The sequence below is a fragment of the Salvelinus alpinus genome, chromosome 20, assembly GCF_045679555.1.
Source record: "Salvelinus alpinus chromosome 20, SLU_Salpinus.1, whole genome shotgun sequence".
NCBI classification, from domain to species: Eukaryota; Metazoa; Chordata; class Actinopteri; order Salmoniformes; family Salmonidae; genus Salvelinus; species Salvelinus alpinus.
In genome coordinates, this window is record NC_092105.1 from 33,184,253 (window position 1) to 33,201,780 (window position 17,528).

Sequence of the window (17,528 nt, forward strand, 5' to 3'; positions counted from 1 at the left end):
AACTACCTGAAGCAGCACTGCTGTCCTCCGATGGAAGGTCAGGATCAAGCAGATATGCCCATGGCTGAGGCAGGCAATGACCAAAGAGGACTTGCACACAGAGTTGCTTTCACATTGCAGCACGTCAACTAGATGAGATACATTTAAATATGGAATGTATTCATTATGGCTTATTTTTGCTTTGATAATGTTGGTTCTGTACAAAATTCAAATAGTGTGCAGCAAAATTAAATGAGTGACTAAATCAAGGCTGGTTTAAAATGTAGTTTGTGGTGATTAAAATACTCTCACTCATGAATATCCAAATGACAAAAAATAAAATGTTTTAATAATAATTGTCTCATTACTGTATAATTTTTGGATCATACTGCTCTCTTCCAACTTCATATCCAATTTAACCTGTATAATTCTTATTTTCATTTCATGTTCTTCCTTCAGATATTTCATTTTATGCTCATAAAATTCTCTGGTTAACTTTTCATGCATGGTCATATTTTTTGTTCTCTGCTGAAAGGTGGTGGCAGCACCTTCTCTCAGGGATGCTATAGCAGATGTGGAGGGTACACACTCACTGTGCACTGGCTCTTTCAACCTGTTCAGATCCCCTTCTTCTGGAAAAAGAACACCGTTAGAAGCACAAATAAACTCATATGGTCCTTAGAATGAAAGAAGAATAAAGATTGACACATACAGTGGAATATATTTACTAAAGGAAGTAACCAATTTACTTTCTTTGGTATATGTACCATTTGTGCTCAGTTCTTCATCTGAACTGTCCAAATGGTCATCATCTGGTGTACCATCCAGAGGTTGCTGGTGCCCTATTACTCCAGACAGCAAGTCACTCAATTCATCAGTTTTGTCTTTTTTTGGTGGTCCACCACCAGTAGTAAATCGCTCTCTTCTGATCTCTGCATTCTCTTTTTTAAAGCCAGTTCAAGGTTCTTCCACAGAGTCTATAAAGGCAGATATCATTAAATATAAGTGATGTCACAAAAATATGAATATGAGAAATGTGAAATACTGATAATAATGAAGATATCTCACCTGAAGTTGCTGTACTCTTCTTGTGTTTACATTTTCATTTGCATTGAATTCACTGCAAATTGCAGCCCAACCACTCTTTTTCTGTTTTAGTAGCGTTTTTTCATACTCACTAAAGTTTTTTCAACAAATTATTTTTGCCTCTGCCATTCTCAAGATTCACACCAGTAATGGTGTTTTATATTCCAGTCCAGGTTTTTATGAGCACCATTAGACCAACAGCATGTGCTCATACTTAACATAATCAGGTTTAACCCAGGTGTTCTCATTTAGGTTTACTTACCTTACTCGAGGACTCCATAGTCTCTGACTAACTAAGCCAAGTTCATGAAATCTACTTAAATGTCCTAGTTTAAATAGTACACATTAAGGCCTACTCCTGGCTTAATCTAAACCCTGTCTGGGAGACCGCCCATAGTTTAGTAGAACCCCTCCCCTGGCTTAGATTATTACGTTAACAAAAGTATCAAGCACTTACTACTACTTCACTCCATCCAGTAGATGGCAACAAAATACACTTTATATTAGAGTGTGGGGAGTCAGTCATTAAACATTAGGTTACTCCAGAGATGTCATGTACTGTAATGTCCAGCATGTGGAGCCACATGATAACAGATATCTGCCTGCCTCACTGGAGAGGGCTACGGCATGGTTTTTGCATGGATAGTTTTACATCTATTCTCTATCGTATCTGTTAGGTCGATCTACACCTGTCATTTCACTCCAAGGACATATAAGTGAATCTGATATGAACTAAGACACAAATGGTCAGGATAATGCTACCTAACTCGGGTCAAAGGTTATGTTACCGCTGTGTTAGTTTAACTGGACCTGTTTGATTGTGTGTGTGTGTATTTGGGTGTATCTGCGTGCATGTGTGTCAACATCTATGAAAGTAGATGTAATTAATGTAATTTATCGCTCACATCTGGAATGATGCAGGCAGACAATACAAGCATTCACAAGCAGGGGGACAATTCAAATTCACAAAAGCATGACGTTCTGGTAAAATAATGTGCTCGTTATGGCTCACAGGGCATTTGTGATGGATATTTGTAACATGCTTTGATGAACACTACATCATAGTTGGCATGATGGGCCTGGGCATGGGAGCACAGCGGGATAAGCATGGAAGCGTGTGGATGCCAATGGTGTGGACAGGAGCCCGGTGATGATTGGCACACACTGCCTGCATGCGTGTTAAAACCTCCTGGTCCCTCTATTGTCTTTGGTACGGACATGGGAACTAGGCCATAGTTTACAGAGTATTTACATCACAAAGAGATGCTAATCCCTACCGAACAACCCTTCTTACTGCAGAACCTTTTCCCCCTGGACCCTCCAAAGCTGTGAAGAAGAGAGAAAACTAGCTATGCTTGCTGCAACAGTTGCATGACCCTGTCAACGTTTAATTCCAGAAGAATGGGTTAATAAATTGGCTTAATTATATTATTACAGTAGCTTAGTTTGACTTCAAGGGGGGTCTGACACTATTTACAATATGTCACATAATTGTTCATTGTGACTGGTCTAGAGAAAGGCCTTTGTGCTGCTGAAAGGTCAACATAAAACCCTCAAATATATCCCTTTTTTGTTTTATTTCTATAGTACAGTATGAAGTTCTATAGTGGATAAGCTTTACTGTGAAGTGTTCATCATTCTCTACACCCCTTAAACTGAACTCTGGACCTCAGCCAGTTCCACTGCGTTTTTTCATTGTTCCCCTCTAATCAGGGACTGATTTAGACCTGGGACACCAGGTGTGTGCAATTAGTTATCAGGTACAACAGAAAACCAGCAGGCTCAGGACCTCGTAGGGTAAGAGTTGAATGTTATTGCGGGTGTAGCGAAATTATTGTGTTCCTAGCTCCAACGGTGCAGTAGTATCTAACAATTCACAACAACACACAGACATCTAAAAGTAAAAGAATGGAATTAAGAAATATATAAATATTAGGATGAGCAATGTCGGAGTGGCATTGACCAAAATACAGTAGAATACACTATATACATATAAAAAGAGTAAAACAGTATGTAAACATTATTAAAGTGACCAGTGATTCCATGTCTATGTACATAGGGCAGCAGGCTCTAAGGTGCAGGGTTGAGTAACCGGGTGGTAGTCGGCTAGTGATGGCTATTTAACAGTCTGATGGCCTTGAGATAGTAGCTGATGCACTTGTATTGACCTCGCCTTCTGGATGGTAGTGGGGTGAATAGGCCATGGGTCGAGTGGTTAATGTCCTTGATGATCTTTTGGGCCTTCCTGTGACATCGGGTGCTGTAGATGTCCTGGAGGGCAGGCAGTGTACCCCCGGTGATGCGTTGGGCAGACCGCACCACCCTCTGGAAAGACCTGCAGTTGCAGGCGGTGCAGTTGCCGTATCAGGCGGTGATACAGCATGACAGGATGCTCTCAACTGTAAATCTGTAAAAGTTTGTGAGGGTCTTAGGGGCCAAGCCAAATTTCTTAAGCCTCCTGATGTTAGAAGCACTGACTGGATACATTAAAAAGGTGTTAGAATGGGAGAGAGTTGACTTTGTGTATGTGCTTTCCCCTTTTTTGATAAGATACATTATGACAGACAGTTGAGTGATGAGTTAGAGTTGTTAAGTGGAATTTCCTCCCGAGGAATAAAATGGTAGTGTCTTGGTTTTGAGAAGCTTATTTAACATTCCTCTAATTCCAGTCGTGTCAGTGATTGTCAGTTATTGACAATCACGGAGTGCAGTTTGCCTGGCCCCAACCAAACTGATGCATCACGTGGTCGGGGCCCCATGCTGTTAGCAACAGCAATGAAAATAGCAGACACATCCAGATGGTAAATAGCTTGTGCTGCGAGTTGTCTTTTTAGCATCCAGTGTTTCTTGCAGTCAGTGCTCTCCCTCAGGCTGTAAGGATTAGAGACGGTACTGGGTCATCTTGACACATCTGAGGTGAGATGGGAAGTGGAGAAGAGGAACAAGACAAAGAGTGGAGGGCTGGAAAGAGGATGTGTAGTCTAAAGAGAGCGAAAACATGATAAAGAGGAAAGGGAGCAATACAGACAGCAGAGAAAGAAAAACGAAAGGGGGACATATGTGAATGAAGAATAGAAACATGGTAGAAGTCTAAGGTCAGCTGACCAATGGGAGCAGCTTCAGGTTTGTCAAAGTGTGATGAGAGGTAAGGGGATGGGTGCATGGAAGACACACTTTCACACCACTAGTCTGCTACCCTCCTCCAAAATACACACACACAGATTTCCAAGCTTATCTACTTCTCTTCTCTACACACTAAAGACTATTGTAGGAGCTCCCTCCCTGCTCACAATAACATTGGAAAATACATTTCAATGATGTAACTTGATGTAACAATGATGTAATGCCGTTTACATCTAACATCTTATCCAGCATGCATTTCCCAATCATGTGCACTGAGGAGTGAATGGCATCTATCAGGAGTCACTGATGTATTGGTTCCATTACCATTGACTTCTATTTTCAACAACCCATTCATTGCCCCTCCTTATACCCCTCCAGACCCACAGTCAGTCTACATCACACTCCGGGCCAGCTCGATTGTGCTTAATTAAAGTATTAATTGTGTTAACAAGGCTAGATTTCCAGTCCACAGAGGCTACCTGCTGATTGGGCCTGATCATTCTGAAGCATTAGGCATTATTTTCTTTACTGTTCAACAAACAAGTGCACTGACTGTACTGGAAGTCCCTATAGCCTCCATTTTAACTGTGCCCTGTGTCCCTGTTCAGAAGGCAGAGATACTAAATGAACACGCTAACCTACTTTTTCCGACAGCTGAAACCTGGACTGAGGCTGGGCCCTGCCTCGCGGGGGACGAGGCCCCCACCAAAACACCGGGGGGGGGGGGGGGGGATTTATGACCTCACTTAAGGCTGAAATAACAGCCCCTCCAGTCCCATAGACATGTTCCATATCCCAGCGTTAGTCCCACCCCCTTCCCTGTATACTTGGGATCTTCCAAACTATGAAGTTAGCAGGGAAATAGAATGCATTTTCCAGCTCATGTGAACCATCAAGTTCTCGGGAAACTGAATAACAAATAGGGTGAACACATATTCCATGTGTTTATTGACATTACTTTGGGTTGTTAGTTCTTCTATGAGTCTTATTTGCAGCTCTGAAAAAAAATCTGAATTTATGCAACTAATTTAGCTGCTAAAATACAAATCTGGGTTAGCTGAGGAGAGAAGCACATGGTGAGGGTTGTCATGGGCGACAGCAGAAACCAAGATGTAAATGACAGAATCAAAGGGATACCAGACCACCTTTCCTCTGTGTTTCTGTATGATGGCAGTAGACTGCTGCTTATTGGTTGAGAGTGAGAACAGATGTGTTTGAACACATGAACGCACAGACACAGCTTCCCTGGCACCTGAGGTCTAAGCCAAAGACAGACCCCCAATTCATTCATGCCTCTCTTAACATTCAGTCACCCTCCAATACTAGCAGTTCATTTCACTCAAAAAATAACAAACTGGCTGTTTATTTTTGTTATTTGGAAATATGCTGCTGCTAGGAAGTATAGTTTCCTGATTTATGTACAGGTGAAACTATGCATAGGTAAAACAAATAAAAGGTGGAGGATTCTGGACAAGGGTGGGGGAAATATTGCAAGAGGGTCACCATGGGAGTAAAAGTCAAATAAATGGGATATATTTGCTTTTAAGTCATCCATTTATTGCTGTTTTGTGAATACCTGCTCTGTGTGCAGAATGACATATACACATAGTAGTGTTGTAAATCTATTGGTTTCTAATGGTGAATTATCAATGCTGTACAGGAAAGGGCTAATGCATTTCCTCACATGGTGCCAAGACACACAAGTAAGCAGATTGTTTTTATGGGATTCTTATTGCGTTTGGCACACACACATCCGTAAACGTTAGTGCGCACACTCTTTTCGTCCATCGTCTCCCGCACTCTCAAGCCTAGCTCACCAACACAAAAAAGTCTTCCCTCCCATCTCATACTGTAGCCCTTTCATAACTCCAGTGGCATGTTTTAGCCTGCTTCTTCCTGTTGGAATGGGTGAGGGAGAGTTATGTCCCATGTCAACAGAGCTTAGAGACGTTCCCTGTCTCTCCGCCCACCCACACTCACAGTGCAAGTAATGTAGCCATGACAGAGAGCAGGGTTATTCCAGTCATACTGAATAGTAGCCTGGTCCCAGATCTGTTTGTGCTGTATCCAAATGTATCTATTTGTTTGGCAATGACAATAGGTTCTGACACGGCACAAACAATAGATCAAGACTAGAGAAAGAAGTGCATATGGAGTGTAACAACAACAATAATACAAACACAATGAGAATAGATGGAGATTCTTAGTCACTTTGAGAGTCTCCTAATAATATCATCTATTGTGCAAAACAAGGGTAAGAAAACTACTGCTCTTTTAATGTTAGTACCATGATGCCAAAGTCCACAAAAAAATGTGATGTTATTATCTCATAAACCTGAAAATCTCCTGCTGATGTACATTAATTCATATTTCCATTTGTTATGAAGGAGGATGCATAGTGAGTGTCAGGAAAGGCATTTTTAAGAGTAAAAAAAAAATATATACAAATATAAGTCGATGCCTTGGCTGTCTGTACAATGAATATTGCTGTTTATGTGAAGGAGATGTTATGGTTTATGACAGCGTTTCCCAAATTCGGTCCTCGGAACCCCAAGTGGTGCACATTTAGTATTTTTCCTTAACACTACACAGCTGATTCAAATGATCAGAGCTTGATGATTAGTTGATTATTTGAATCAGCTGTGTAGTGCTAGGGCAAAAAACAAACATCTGCACCCTTTGGGGTCCTGAGGACAGAGTTTGGGAAACCTTGGTTTGTGATGTGAGGTTGGCAATTTAACACAAATTGTCAATGACAGATAGGGTTTCATTGTTCTGTCTAAATAGTTCATTCTGCTTATATAACATCCGCTTGTTAGCTAGAGAGATGACGCAGAGGATCACAGATTATTGTCTCTGTCCTCTAAACAATTTCCAGACCAGGAGAATGTTGTTGCTTGTCCTCTGGGCTGTATTCTACTGACATCAGTAAATCATACAGAGCAGCCTAGAGCTTTAAGTCATATCTCATTACTTCATGGCAGTTGGTCACTTTGTTTCTCCTCAGTCAGAGAGAGAAAAAAGTAAGGCCACAGTCCCCAGAAACAATCCAGACTACTACTTTTACTTCTGTTTGTCATAAGTCCTTGGCAGATCAGATAGATGGTTAAGTTTATTTAATCATTTCCCACCCCTCCTGGTTCTCTACTTGGACCGGTCCTGCCGTGCCCCCGCCCCACCAACACCCCCATGGGGAGGTGGTCAGTGGGCTGCTCCGTTGTAAGACTTGCCATACATAATGAAGTCTGTCTCTATTGGGTGGCTGGAGATGTGCTGCTTGTAGACGGGGTTGGAGGCCTTGAGAGAGAGATAGAGATGAAAGAGAGCGAGAGAGAGAAAAGGGGAGAGAGTAACAGAAAGTTTGAAAAATTGGTCAGTTCATTAACATGCACATGTTGAGGCAGGATGGACATTTAAGCCACAGCCTCAGAATTTTGGAACAGCTCCTGATGAGGTGGCGGATGGTCTCCTGAGGGATCTCCTCCCAGACCTGGACTAAAGCATCCGCCAACTCCTGGACAGTCTGTGGTGCAACATGGCGTTGGTGGATGGAGCGAGACATGATGTCCCAGATGTGCTCAATTGGATTCAGGTCTGGGGAACGGGCGGGCCAGTCCATAGCATCAATGCCTTCCTTTTGCAGGAACTGCTGACACACTCCAGCCACATGAGGTCTAGCATTGTCTTGCATTAGGAGGAACCCAGGGCCAACCGCACCAGCATATGGTCTCACAAGGGGTCTGAGGATCTCATCTCGGTACCTAATGGCAGTCAGGCTACCTCTGGCGAGCACATGGAGGGCTGTGCGGCCCCCCAAAGAAATGCCACCCCACACCATGACTGACCCACCGCCAAACCGGTCATGCTGGAGGATGTTGCAGGCAGCAGAACGTTCTCCACGGCGTCTCCAGACTCTGTCACGTCTGTCACATGTGCTCAGTGTGAACCTGCTTTCATCTGTGAAGAGCACAGGGCGCCAGTAGCGAATTTGCCAATCTTGGTGTTCTTTGGCAAATGCCAAACGTCCTGCACGGTGTTGGGCTGTAAGCACAACCCCCACCTGTGGACGTCGGGCCCTCATACCACCCTCATGGAGTCTGTTTCTGACCATTTGAGCAGACACATGCACATTTGTGGCCTGCTGGAGGTCATTTTGCAGGGCTTTGGCAGTGCTCCTCCTTGCACAAAGGCGGAGGTAGCGGTCCTGCTGCTGGGTTGTTGCCCTCCTACGGTCTCCTCCACGTCTCCTGATGTACTGGCCTGTCTCCTGGTAGCGCCTCCATGCTCTGGACACTACGCTGACAGACACAGCAAACCTTCTTGCCACAGCTCGCATTGATGTGCCATCCTGGATGAGCTGCACTACCTGAGCCACTTGTGTGGGTTGTAGACTCCGTCTCATGCTACCACTAGAGTGAAAGCACCGCCAGCATTCAAAAGTGACCAAAACATCAGCCAGGAAGCATAGGAACTGAGAAGTGGTCTGTGGTCACCACCTGCAGAACCACTCCTTTATTGGGGTGTCTTGCTAATTGCCTATAATTTCCACCTGTTGTCTATTCCATTTGCACAACAGCATGTGAAATTTATTGTCATGGTCACAGTTTGATTTCACAGAAGTGTGATTGCCTTGGAGTTACATTGTGTTGTTTAAGTGTTCCCTTTATTTTTTGAGCAGTGTATTATTCACAATGATGGCCTAGGAACAGTGGGTTAACTGCCTTGTACAGGGGCAGAACGACAGATTTTTACCTTGTCAGCTCGGGGATTTGAACTAGCAACCTTTTGTTTACAGGCCCAACGCTCTAACCACTAGGCTACCTGCACCCGCATATGGGGTTCAACCAGGACTGTTACATTTGTAACTTAATGAAGACATTTTAACAATGGAATTTAACCTATTGTTAGGAAAAAAAGATGGAAAAAATGTAGAATGAATCATGCAATATTAGGCCTACTGATTATTTCTCAGTATCTACTTGCAAGCTACTGACAGCCTGTGAGCTACCGGACATACATTTTTCTGCAAAGATGCAACCTTTGGTAGACTGATGAAAGGCTACTCTGAGTCAGTTGGTGAATCTCAATTGCATACTTCTCATATCTCCTCAAAACCCATTGAATGAGAAAGCCAGAGGTCCCTATCCTCTGACCTTTTCCTCCAATGTGTTTTGAGGAGAAGGGGAGAGGGGATGCAAGCAATTGAGATTATCTCATAGGCTGCGATACAGTTTAGCCTAACCAGACCTGCACGTGCTCATCATGGTTCTTATAGGCAAAGTGAAATGACAAAATTGCATTCTCTTGTTTCTTTAACTCTCATCGTAGTTCTTGTGTGGTTTTTATTCATACTTAAATGTTTTATTATATTTTCTAAACTCAGCAAAAAAAGAAACGTCCTCTCACTGTCAACTGGGTTTATTTTCAGCAAACTCAACATGTGTAAATATTTGTATGAACATAAGTTTCAACAGACATAAACTGAACAAGTCCCACAAATATGTGACAAACAGAAATTGAATAATGTGTCCCTGAACAAAGTGGGGGTCAAAATCAAAGTAATAGTCAGTATCTGGTGTGGCCACCAGCTGCATTAAGTACTGCAGTGCATCTTCTCCTCATGGACTGCACCAGATTTGACAGTTCTTGCTGTGAGATGTTACCCCACTCTTCCACTAAGGAACCTGCAAGTTCCCGGATATTTCTGGGGGGAATGGCCCTAGCCCTCACCCTCCGGTCCAACAGGTCCCAGATGTGCTCAATGGGATTGAGATCCGGGCTCTTCGCTTGCCATGGCAGAACACTGACATTCCTGTCTTGCAGGAAATCACGCACAGAACGAGCAGTATGGCTGGTGGCATTGTCATGCTGGAAGGTCATGTCAGGATGAGCCTGCAAGAAGGGTACCACATGAGGGAGGAGGATGTCTTCCCTGTAACGCACAGCGTTGAGATTACCAGCAATGACAACAAGCTCAGTCCGATGATGCTGTGACACACCGCCCCAGACCATGTCAGACCCTCCACCTCTAAATCGATCCCACTCCAGAGTACAGGCCTCGGTGTAACGCTTATTCTTTCAACGATAAACGCGAATCCGACCATCACCCCTAGTGAGACAAAACCGCGATTCGTCAGTGAAGAGCACTTTTTGCCAGTCCTGTCTGGTCCAGCGACGGTGGGTTTGTGCCCATAGGTGACGTTGTTGCCAGTGATGTCTGGTGAGGACCTGCCTTACAACAGGCCTACAAGCACTCAGCCCAGCCTCTCTCAGCCTATTGCGGACAGTCTGAGCACTGATGGAGCGTTCCTGGTGTAACTCGGGCAGTTGTTGTCATCCTGTACCTGTCCCGCAGGTGTGATGTTCAAATGTACCGATCCTGTGCAGGTGTTGTTACACGTGGTCTGCCACTGTGAGGACAATCAGCTGTCTGTCCTGTCTCCCTGTAGCGCTGTCTTAGGCGTCTCAGTACGGACATTGCAATTTATTGCCCTGGTCACATCTGCATCATGCCTCCTTGCAGCATGCCTAAGGCACGTTCACGCAGATGAGCAGGGATCCTGGGCATATTTATTTTTGTGTTTTTCCAGAGTCAGTAGAATGGCCTCTTTAGTGTCCTAAGTTTTCAGAACTGTGACCTTAATTGCCTACCGTCTATAAGCTGTTAGTGTCTTAATGACCATTCCACAGGTGCATGTTCTTAATTATTTATGGTTCATTGAACAAGCATGGGAAACAGAGTTTAAAACCTTTACAATGAAGATCTGTGAAGTTATTTGGATTTCTACGAATTATCTTTGAAAGACAGGGTCCTGAAAAAGGGACGGTTCTTTTTTTTGCTGAGTTTATATTATTAGTATTACTACATTGTTGGGAAATAGCTCTCAAGGTAAGAATATCACTGTACTGTTTTACACCCGTTGTATCCTGTGCACGTGGGGAATAAAACTTTTAAATACATATGTTCCTACCCCAGTTCCCACATATGGCTTCAGTGTTATGATACATGGAAACTGTTCCAAAAGTACATTAGATGTACACCACAATGAGATGAAAGACAACAATACATTCCACAACTTGGCATTTCAAATGGGATGTGCTTATATCCTATCCTTCTCAGACATGCAAGTCTCATAACTTATATAGGCCTACTCTTGTCCCAAAACAGTCATCACAGCAATTCACACAGCCTTTCATTTGATAGATAGTGTAATAGATAGTCCTCATTGACTCCCATAACTAATGGGGCTCAGTCACATATGAATTCAACCTGTTTATATGTACAGTGCCTTCTGAAAGTATTCATACCCCTCCTTGACTTATTCCACATTTTGTTGTGTTACAGCCTGAATTCAAAATGTATGTATTTTCTCACCCATTTATCTACACACAATATCCCATAACGACAATGTGAAAACATGTTTTTCGATTTTTGTTGATAATTTATTGAAAATGAAATACAGAAATATTTAATTTACATAAGTATTCACACCCCTGAATCAATGCATGGTAAAACCACATTAGGCAGCAATTACAGCTGTGAGTCTTTCTGAGTAAGTCTTGAGCTTTGTACACCTGGATTGTACAATATTTGCCCATTATTCCTTTTCAAATTCTTCAAGCTCTGTTAAGTTGGTTGTTGATCATTGCTAGACACCCATTTTCAAGTCTTGCCATAGATTTTCAAGCTGATTTAAGTCAAAACTGGTACTAGGCCACTCAGGAACATTCAATGTCGTCTTGGTAAGCAACGCCAGTGTATATTTGGCCTTTTGTTTTAGGTTACTGTCCTGCTGAAAGGTGAATTAATCTCCCAATGTCTGGTGGAAAGCAGATTGAACCAGGTTTTCCTCTGGGATTTTGCCTGTGCTTAGATCTATTTAGTTAATTTTTAAACCCCCTAGTCCTTGCTGATGACAAGCAAACCCATAGCATGATGCAGCCACCACCATGCTTGAAAATATGAAGAGTGGTACTCCATGTGTTGGATTTGCCCCAAACATAACAATTTGTATTCAGGACATGAAGTTAATTTCTATGCAGCATTACTTTAGTGCCTTATTGCAAACAGAATGCATATTTTGGAATATTTTTGCATCCTTATTTTCACTCTTGCCATTTAGGTTAGTTTTGTGGAGTAACTACAATCACTGCCATTAAACTCTTGAACTGTTTTAAAGTCACAATTGGCCTCCGGCAATGGAGTTAGGAAGGACGCCTGTTTCTTTGTAGTGAATGGGTGCATTGATACACCATCCAAAGTGTAATTAATAACTTCACCATGCTCAAAGCGATATTCAAGGTCTGCTTTCTTTTTTGTGAGGCATTGGAAAACACTCCCTGGTCTTTGTGGTTTAATCCGTTTGAAATTCACTGCTCAACTGAGGGACCTTACAGATAATTGTATGTGTGGGGTAGAGAGATGAGGTAGTCATAAAAAAATTCTGTTAAACACTGTTAATGCACAAAGAGTCCATGCAACTTATGTGACTTGTTAAGCACATTTTTACTCCTGAACTTATTTAGGCTTGCCATAACAAAAGGGGTTGAATACTTATTGACTCAATACATTTCTGCTTTTCATTTTTTATTCATTTGTAAACATTTCGAAAAACATAATTCCACTTTGACATAGTGTGTAGGCCAGTGACATCAAAAATATTTATATTCAGGCTGTAACAACGAAATGTTGAAAGAGTCAACTTTCTGAAGGCACTGTAAATCACTGTTATAAATAGGATAGTCATCCTCCTCACCATCTCGTAACGTGCGCGGCAGCGGGCGCTCTGGAAGCGGGCAAACTCCCGCCGGTCGTGCACGGTGATGACCAGCTTCCAGATGGCTAGCAGCACAATGCCCACCAGCAGGATACTGCCCACCACCGCCAGGAGGACCGTCATGGCATCCGGCGCTGTGCCACACTCTGGAGACGGGAGGGGAGACAAACAAACAAAGATTATTAAAAAGAAGATATACACAGGAACTAAGAAAATACACAAAGATATAGATAGGAAAAATATATAAAGAGACATATACACTGAACAAAAATATAAACACCATGGTCAAAGTGTTGGTCCCATGTTTCATGAGTTGAAATAAAAGATCACAGAAACGTTCCATATGCAGAAAAGGCTTATTTCTCTCAAATGTTGTGCACAAATTGTTTACATCTCCGTTAGTGAGCATTTCTTCTTTGCCAAGATAATCCAAGTTTTTAAGGGGGGGTGCAATTGGCAGGAATGTCCACCAGAGCTGTTTCCAGAGAATAGAATGTTAATTTCTCTACCATAAGCCGCCATAAGAGTGGTCTATGGTCTTCGGGGTTATGGTATGCGCAGGCATAAGGTACGGACAACGAACACAATTGCATTTTATCAATGGCAATTTTAATGCAGTTACTGTGACGAGATCCTGAGGCCCGTTGCCATGCCATTTATCCACGTTTCAGCATGATAATGCATGGATCTGTACACAATTCCTGGAAGCTGAAAATGTCCCAGTTCTTGAATGAACTGCATACTCACTAGACATGTCACCCATTGAGCATGTTTGGGATGCTCTGGATTCACAGGCCTCAATCAACAGCCTCTATGCTAAGGAGATGTGTTGCGCTGCATAAGGCAAATGGTGGTCATACCAGATACTGACTGGTTCCTACCTTTTTTTTAAGGTATCTGTGAAAAACAGATGCATATCTGTATTCCCAGTCATGTGAAATCCATACATTCCTAGACAGTCCTAGTTAATGAATTAATTTAAATTGACTGATTTCCTTATATAAACTAACTCAGTAAAACCTATACAATTGTTGCGTTTATATTTTTGTTCAGTGTATATATATATATATATATATATTATATAAGAGATAGATAGGAATATAGACAAAGGGAGATGCAAGAAAGAAAGAGTCAAACAATTATACAGAATAGCTGTTAAAAAACAGATCTAATATCATAACCCAATTGTCCAATAGAGTGCATGTCCACAAGAGGCCTAGACTGACACTCTCCAGATAATAACAAACAGACATGGTATACACTATTTCATACTGCAACACATGGCCTTCTCTGTTATTGTTTTATCCTCCATTTCTTTGAATGTGAAGAGAAGCAGCTGGCTGATATGTTATGTCCATGTCTTCTGTAGCAGTACTGACCTGGCTCTTTGAGCGCGGTGAGGACTGACATGCCATTGGCGTGTTCAGAGTACATGAACTTCATCACACACTCGTTCTCCGTCTTGTACAAGCAAAGGACAGCGTTTGGGTCTTCCGTTTCTGTAAGAGGACAAAAAAAGAGATGGGCACTGCTGAGACACAAGTAAGAAAAAAGCTGGCGAAACTTACTGAGAGAAGAAACAAAGACAGAAGAAAGAAAACAAGAGAATGGTGAGAGCTCCAACAACACAACAATGTGGGAAAATGTATCCAGATGCATTGCTTTATTGTGAAATCACTCTTGGATAAGTGATTGATCGCATTCCACAGTAAGGACAGAGCCATTTGCTTTGCTTTTTTGTCCTTGTTTTTGTGAACTCTATCATTCAAATATTCTAAATGCCTTGGGGACTGAGGAATTAGATTAGCTCTAACCCCCTCCACCGTCTTCCATCTCCCCTCGATTCCCTTCAGCCTCTTCTCCACTCTCTGCTTTTTCGGCGGGAGAGAAGTTTCCGGAATGTACATGCAGAGTCTATTAGGGGAGGTCAGATGGTTGGAATAGCAGAGTGAGAGAAAGCAGTGAAACAGAGCAGATCTAGGACAGTGAGGACAGAGCGACAGTGAAGGGAGGGCCTTAAGATATAACAATCCCTTTAAATCCAGAGCCCATGGTGCGTCTGAAACGGCACCCTATTGCAATCTCAGCATCACAATGTCCCCACAAGCAACATTATCATATTAAAACATTCCTAGTTAACTATCCCCCGCAATGCAAAATGCTGAAGGGATCCAGACAGACCAAACCCTGGGACTGTCTATGTTCCACTTAAGACCTGTGGGTTTTAAAAGACAGCACGTGATGACAGTTTAGAGTTATGGGTGCAGGTAGAGTTACATGTTTGTTTAGAGGGTGAGGTATTTGGGGAGTAGGCAGGGGGCATCATGTTTTAATGGGTCTGCGTGTCTTTGAACCAAATGATGGGTTTGGCTGCATGGCGCTGCCCGTTATTATAAGCTGCTACCTGGAGGACAGAACAGAAGAGGTCCGTCCGCTCTGCCACTAGAGACCCAGACTGACACTCGCCAGAAAATAACAAACAGACACCCACTCTGGACTGGAGAGGGTATATTTATTTTCATAAGTAATTACAGATGAGGCATATGGGCGTGTGTGTGGGTTGGAGAAGCGTGCGTTACTTTGGTCTGAGCTAACCCGTCAGAGCAGCTGGGTGATGTCACATTAGCTAAAACAGCTCAAACGGTACATACACCGTGTTTTGGCAAGGCTGTGCACAATAAGAGTGGGAGAGAGCTAATAAACTAGAACAAGGGAAGACGTCTGTAATGCATCAACAACAAACTGCTGCAGACGCTAATCACAGATGTTGATACTCCTCTGTGTGTGTGTGTGTGTGTGTGTGTCTCTCTCTCTGCTGGCCGGCTGATATTAGAGAGTGGAACCACAGTCAGTCAGTGTTTTGTTTACTCACTAAGCGTTTCCACAGTGATGATCTCGTCCTTGCATAGCCGCTGGCAGGTCTGGTTGTCGGACAGTCTTCCGGAGTCGAAAAGCCGGCACTCGATGCATTCCCTGAGTGGAGAGAGATAGAGAGATAGATGACAGAGCGACAAGAGAGACCGTGCGTGGCATAATTACATACATCATACATGCCGTGTTTACAGGAGCACAGAGGTGACCAGGCCTCGAGTTTAAGGTCAGTTTATGGTCAAGGGTCACACCCAAAATGTTCACCTTTCACCTCTGAAATGAGAGCCATGTGTGAGTATAGGAGCATGCTGGGAGGGTACAACTGTGACTGATAGCAACACATTCCCTGGGATAGCCTGCTGATACGCTCTGCTCCTGATATAGGATGAGTGATTAGAGTGAGGAGTTTGGGTCGTAAACCTTTTGCTTTTTCGGGGGACGCCAATGGAATGGGAGCCGTCTTAACATCTTTCTGAAGCGCAAATCATAGTCCACAGTCGCTGAGACACGATAGTCTGGCATCCCATTGTGATATAGCTGTGTGGCTCTGAGACTACCATCGATGGGGGGCGCGCAGCCCAAAAGCGCACATCCTCACAACTCCACACCAAAGCATCTCCGGTATGCCTCCCCTATTCATTTAAAAGAGTTGACAGTTGGACAAATTGCATGAGCTGCCCTGAGAATTAGAAAATATGGAAAGCCAACTGTCTAATATTCCTGGAACACTGCTGTGCATCCGCATACACGTTTGGTACTCTGACAGACCCTTTACAGAAATCATCTAGACAGTTATACGTGTCTTAAATCCTTTTTGTACCTTAATGTATGGTAATGGATGATATGCGTCTTACCATGATAGGTCAAATCACAGCTTCAGGTGCACATTAGAAACCCCCGGACACGGTTTACCCTGCTCTCCCTCCCTACTCTTCTTCTTGCCTTCCCTCTTTCCCTCCACACATCCCTTCCTCTCTGTCCCGTACCTTTTGGTGCCACAGGCATCGGGGCAGGTGGGGCATTTCTCGCAGGTGTCCCCGAAGGCCCCTGGTTCTGTACACTGGCAGTGCCCGCACGCACAGCTGCCTCGCCCACTACAGATCTTCCCGTCATCAGACACACAGGAAGACGTGTCCATGGAACAGTTACAGTTGTCCCCGATGTAGCCCGCATGGCACTTACACTCCCCACAGTGGCACTCTCCGTGACCTGAGAAGAGAGAGGAGGTAAGGAGGGGGAGACTATGAGGACAGTCATCACAGACACAGTTTCAAGCGGTATTAAACACAGGTCCATATGGTAGAGCCAAGGAGCTTTAAAAAGGGGCAATATGCAGTTGATACATACATTTGGTCTTATAAATGCATGATATGTACCTATTGATTCTTGAAGAATATAACTATAAACGCTTAGTTCAACTGTTGAACCCCATCAGAACGTTTCTATCCAATGTTTGTAAACAAAGTAAATGTAATATCCTGTATATCCTCAAAACATGGTTAAAACTATCATTTTGATATCATCGATGGTCTGTCCTTGACATGAATTTGAGCATGGACACATTTCTCCAAGCCCAGGCGGGAGGACGCTTTGTTATTGTTTTAACTGCTGATTAGAGAAAATGTAAAAAACATACACCTACACATTCTACAAAAGGACATTCTAACTGGGAAGAAAGTTTCTTAATGTTTG

The 17,528-nt window shown here is 43.1% G+C and overlaps 1 protein-coding gene across 1 annotated transcript in view; it reads right to left on the reverse strand.

Moving 5' to 3' along the window:
* Positions 1-5,723: 5,723 nt before the first annotated feature.
* The window catches only part of LOC139546689 (integrin beta-5-like), a 73,418-nt gene continuing 61,613 nt past the window's right edge, over positions 5,724-17,528 (reverse strand). Inside the window, exons 11-15 of the mRNA XM_071355365.1 lie at positions 16,823-17,045; positions 15,838-15,938; positions 14,345-14,464; positions 12,945-13,111; positions 5,724-7,485 (exon numbers count right to left, since the gene is read on the reverse strand). Coding sequence (XP_071211466.1) covers positions 7,390-7,485; positions 12,945-13,111; positions 14,345-14,464; positions 15,838-15,938; positions 16,823-17,045 — 707 coding nt within the window. The 3' untranslated portion in view covers positions 5,724-7,389. The remainder of the gene's footprint in view (positions 7,486-12,944; positions 13,112-14,344; positions 14,465-15,837; positions 15,939-16,822; positions 17,046-17,528) is intronic.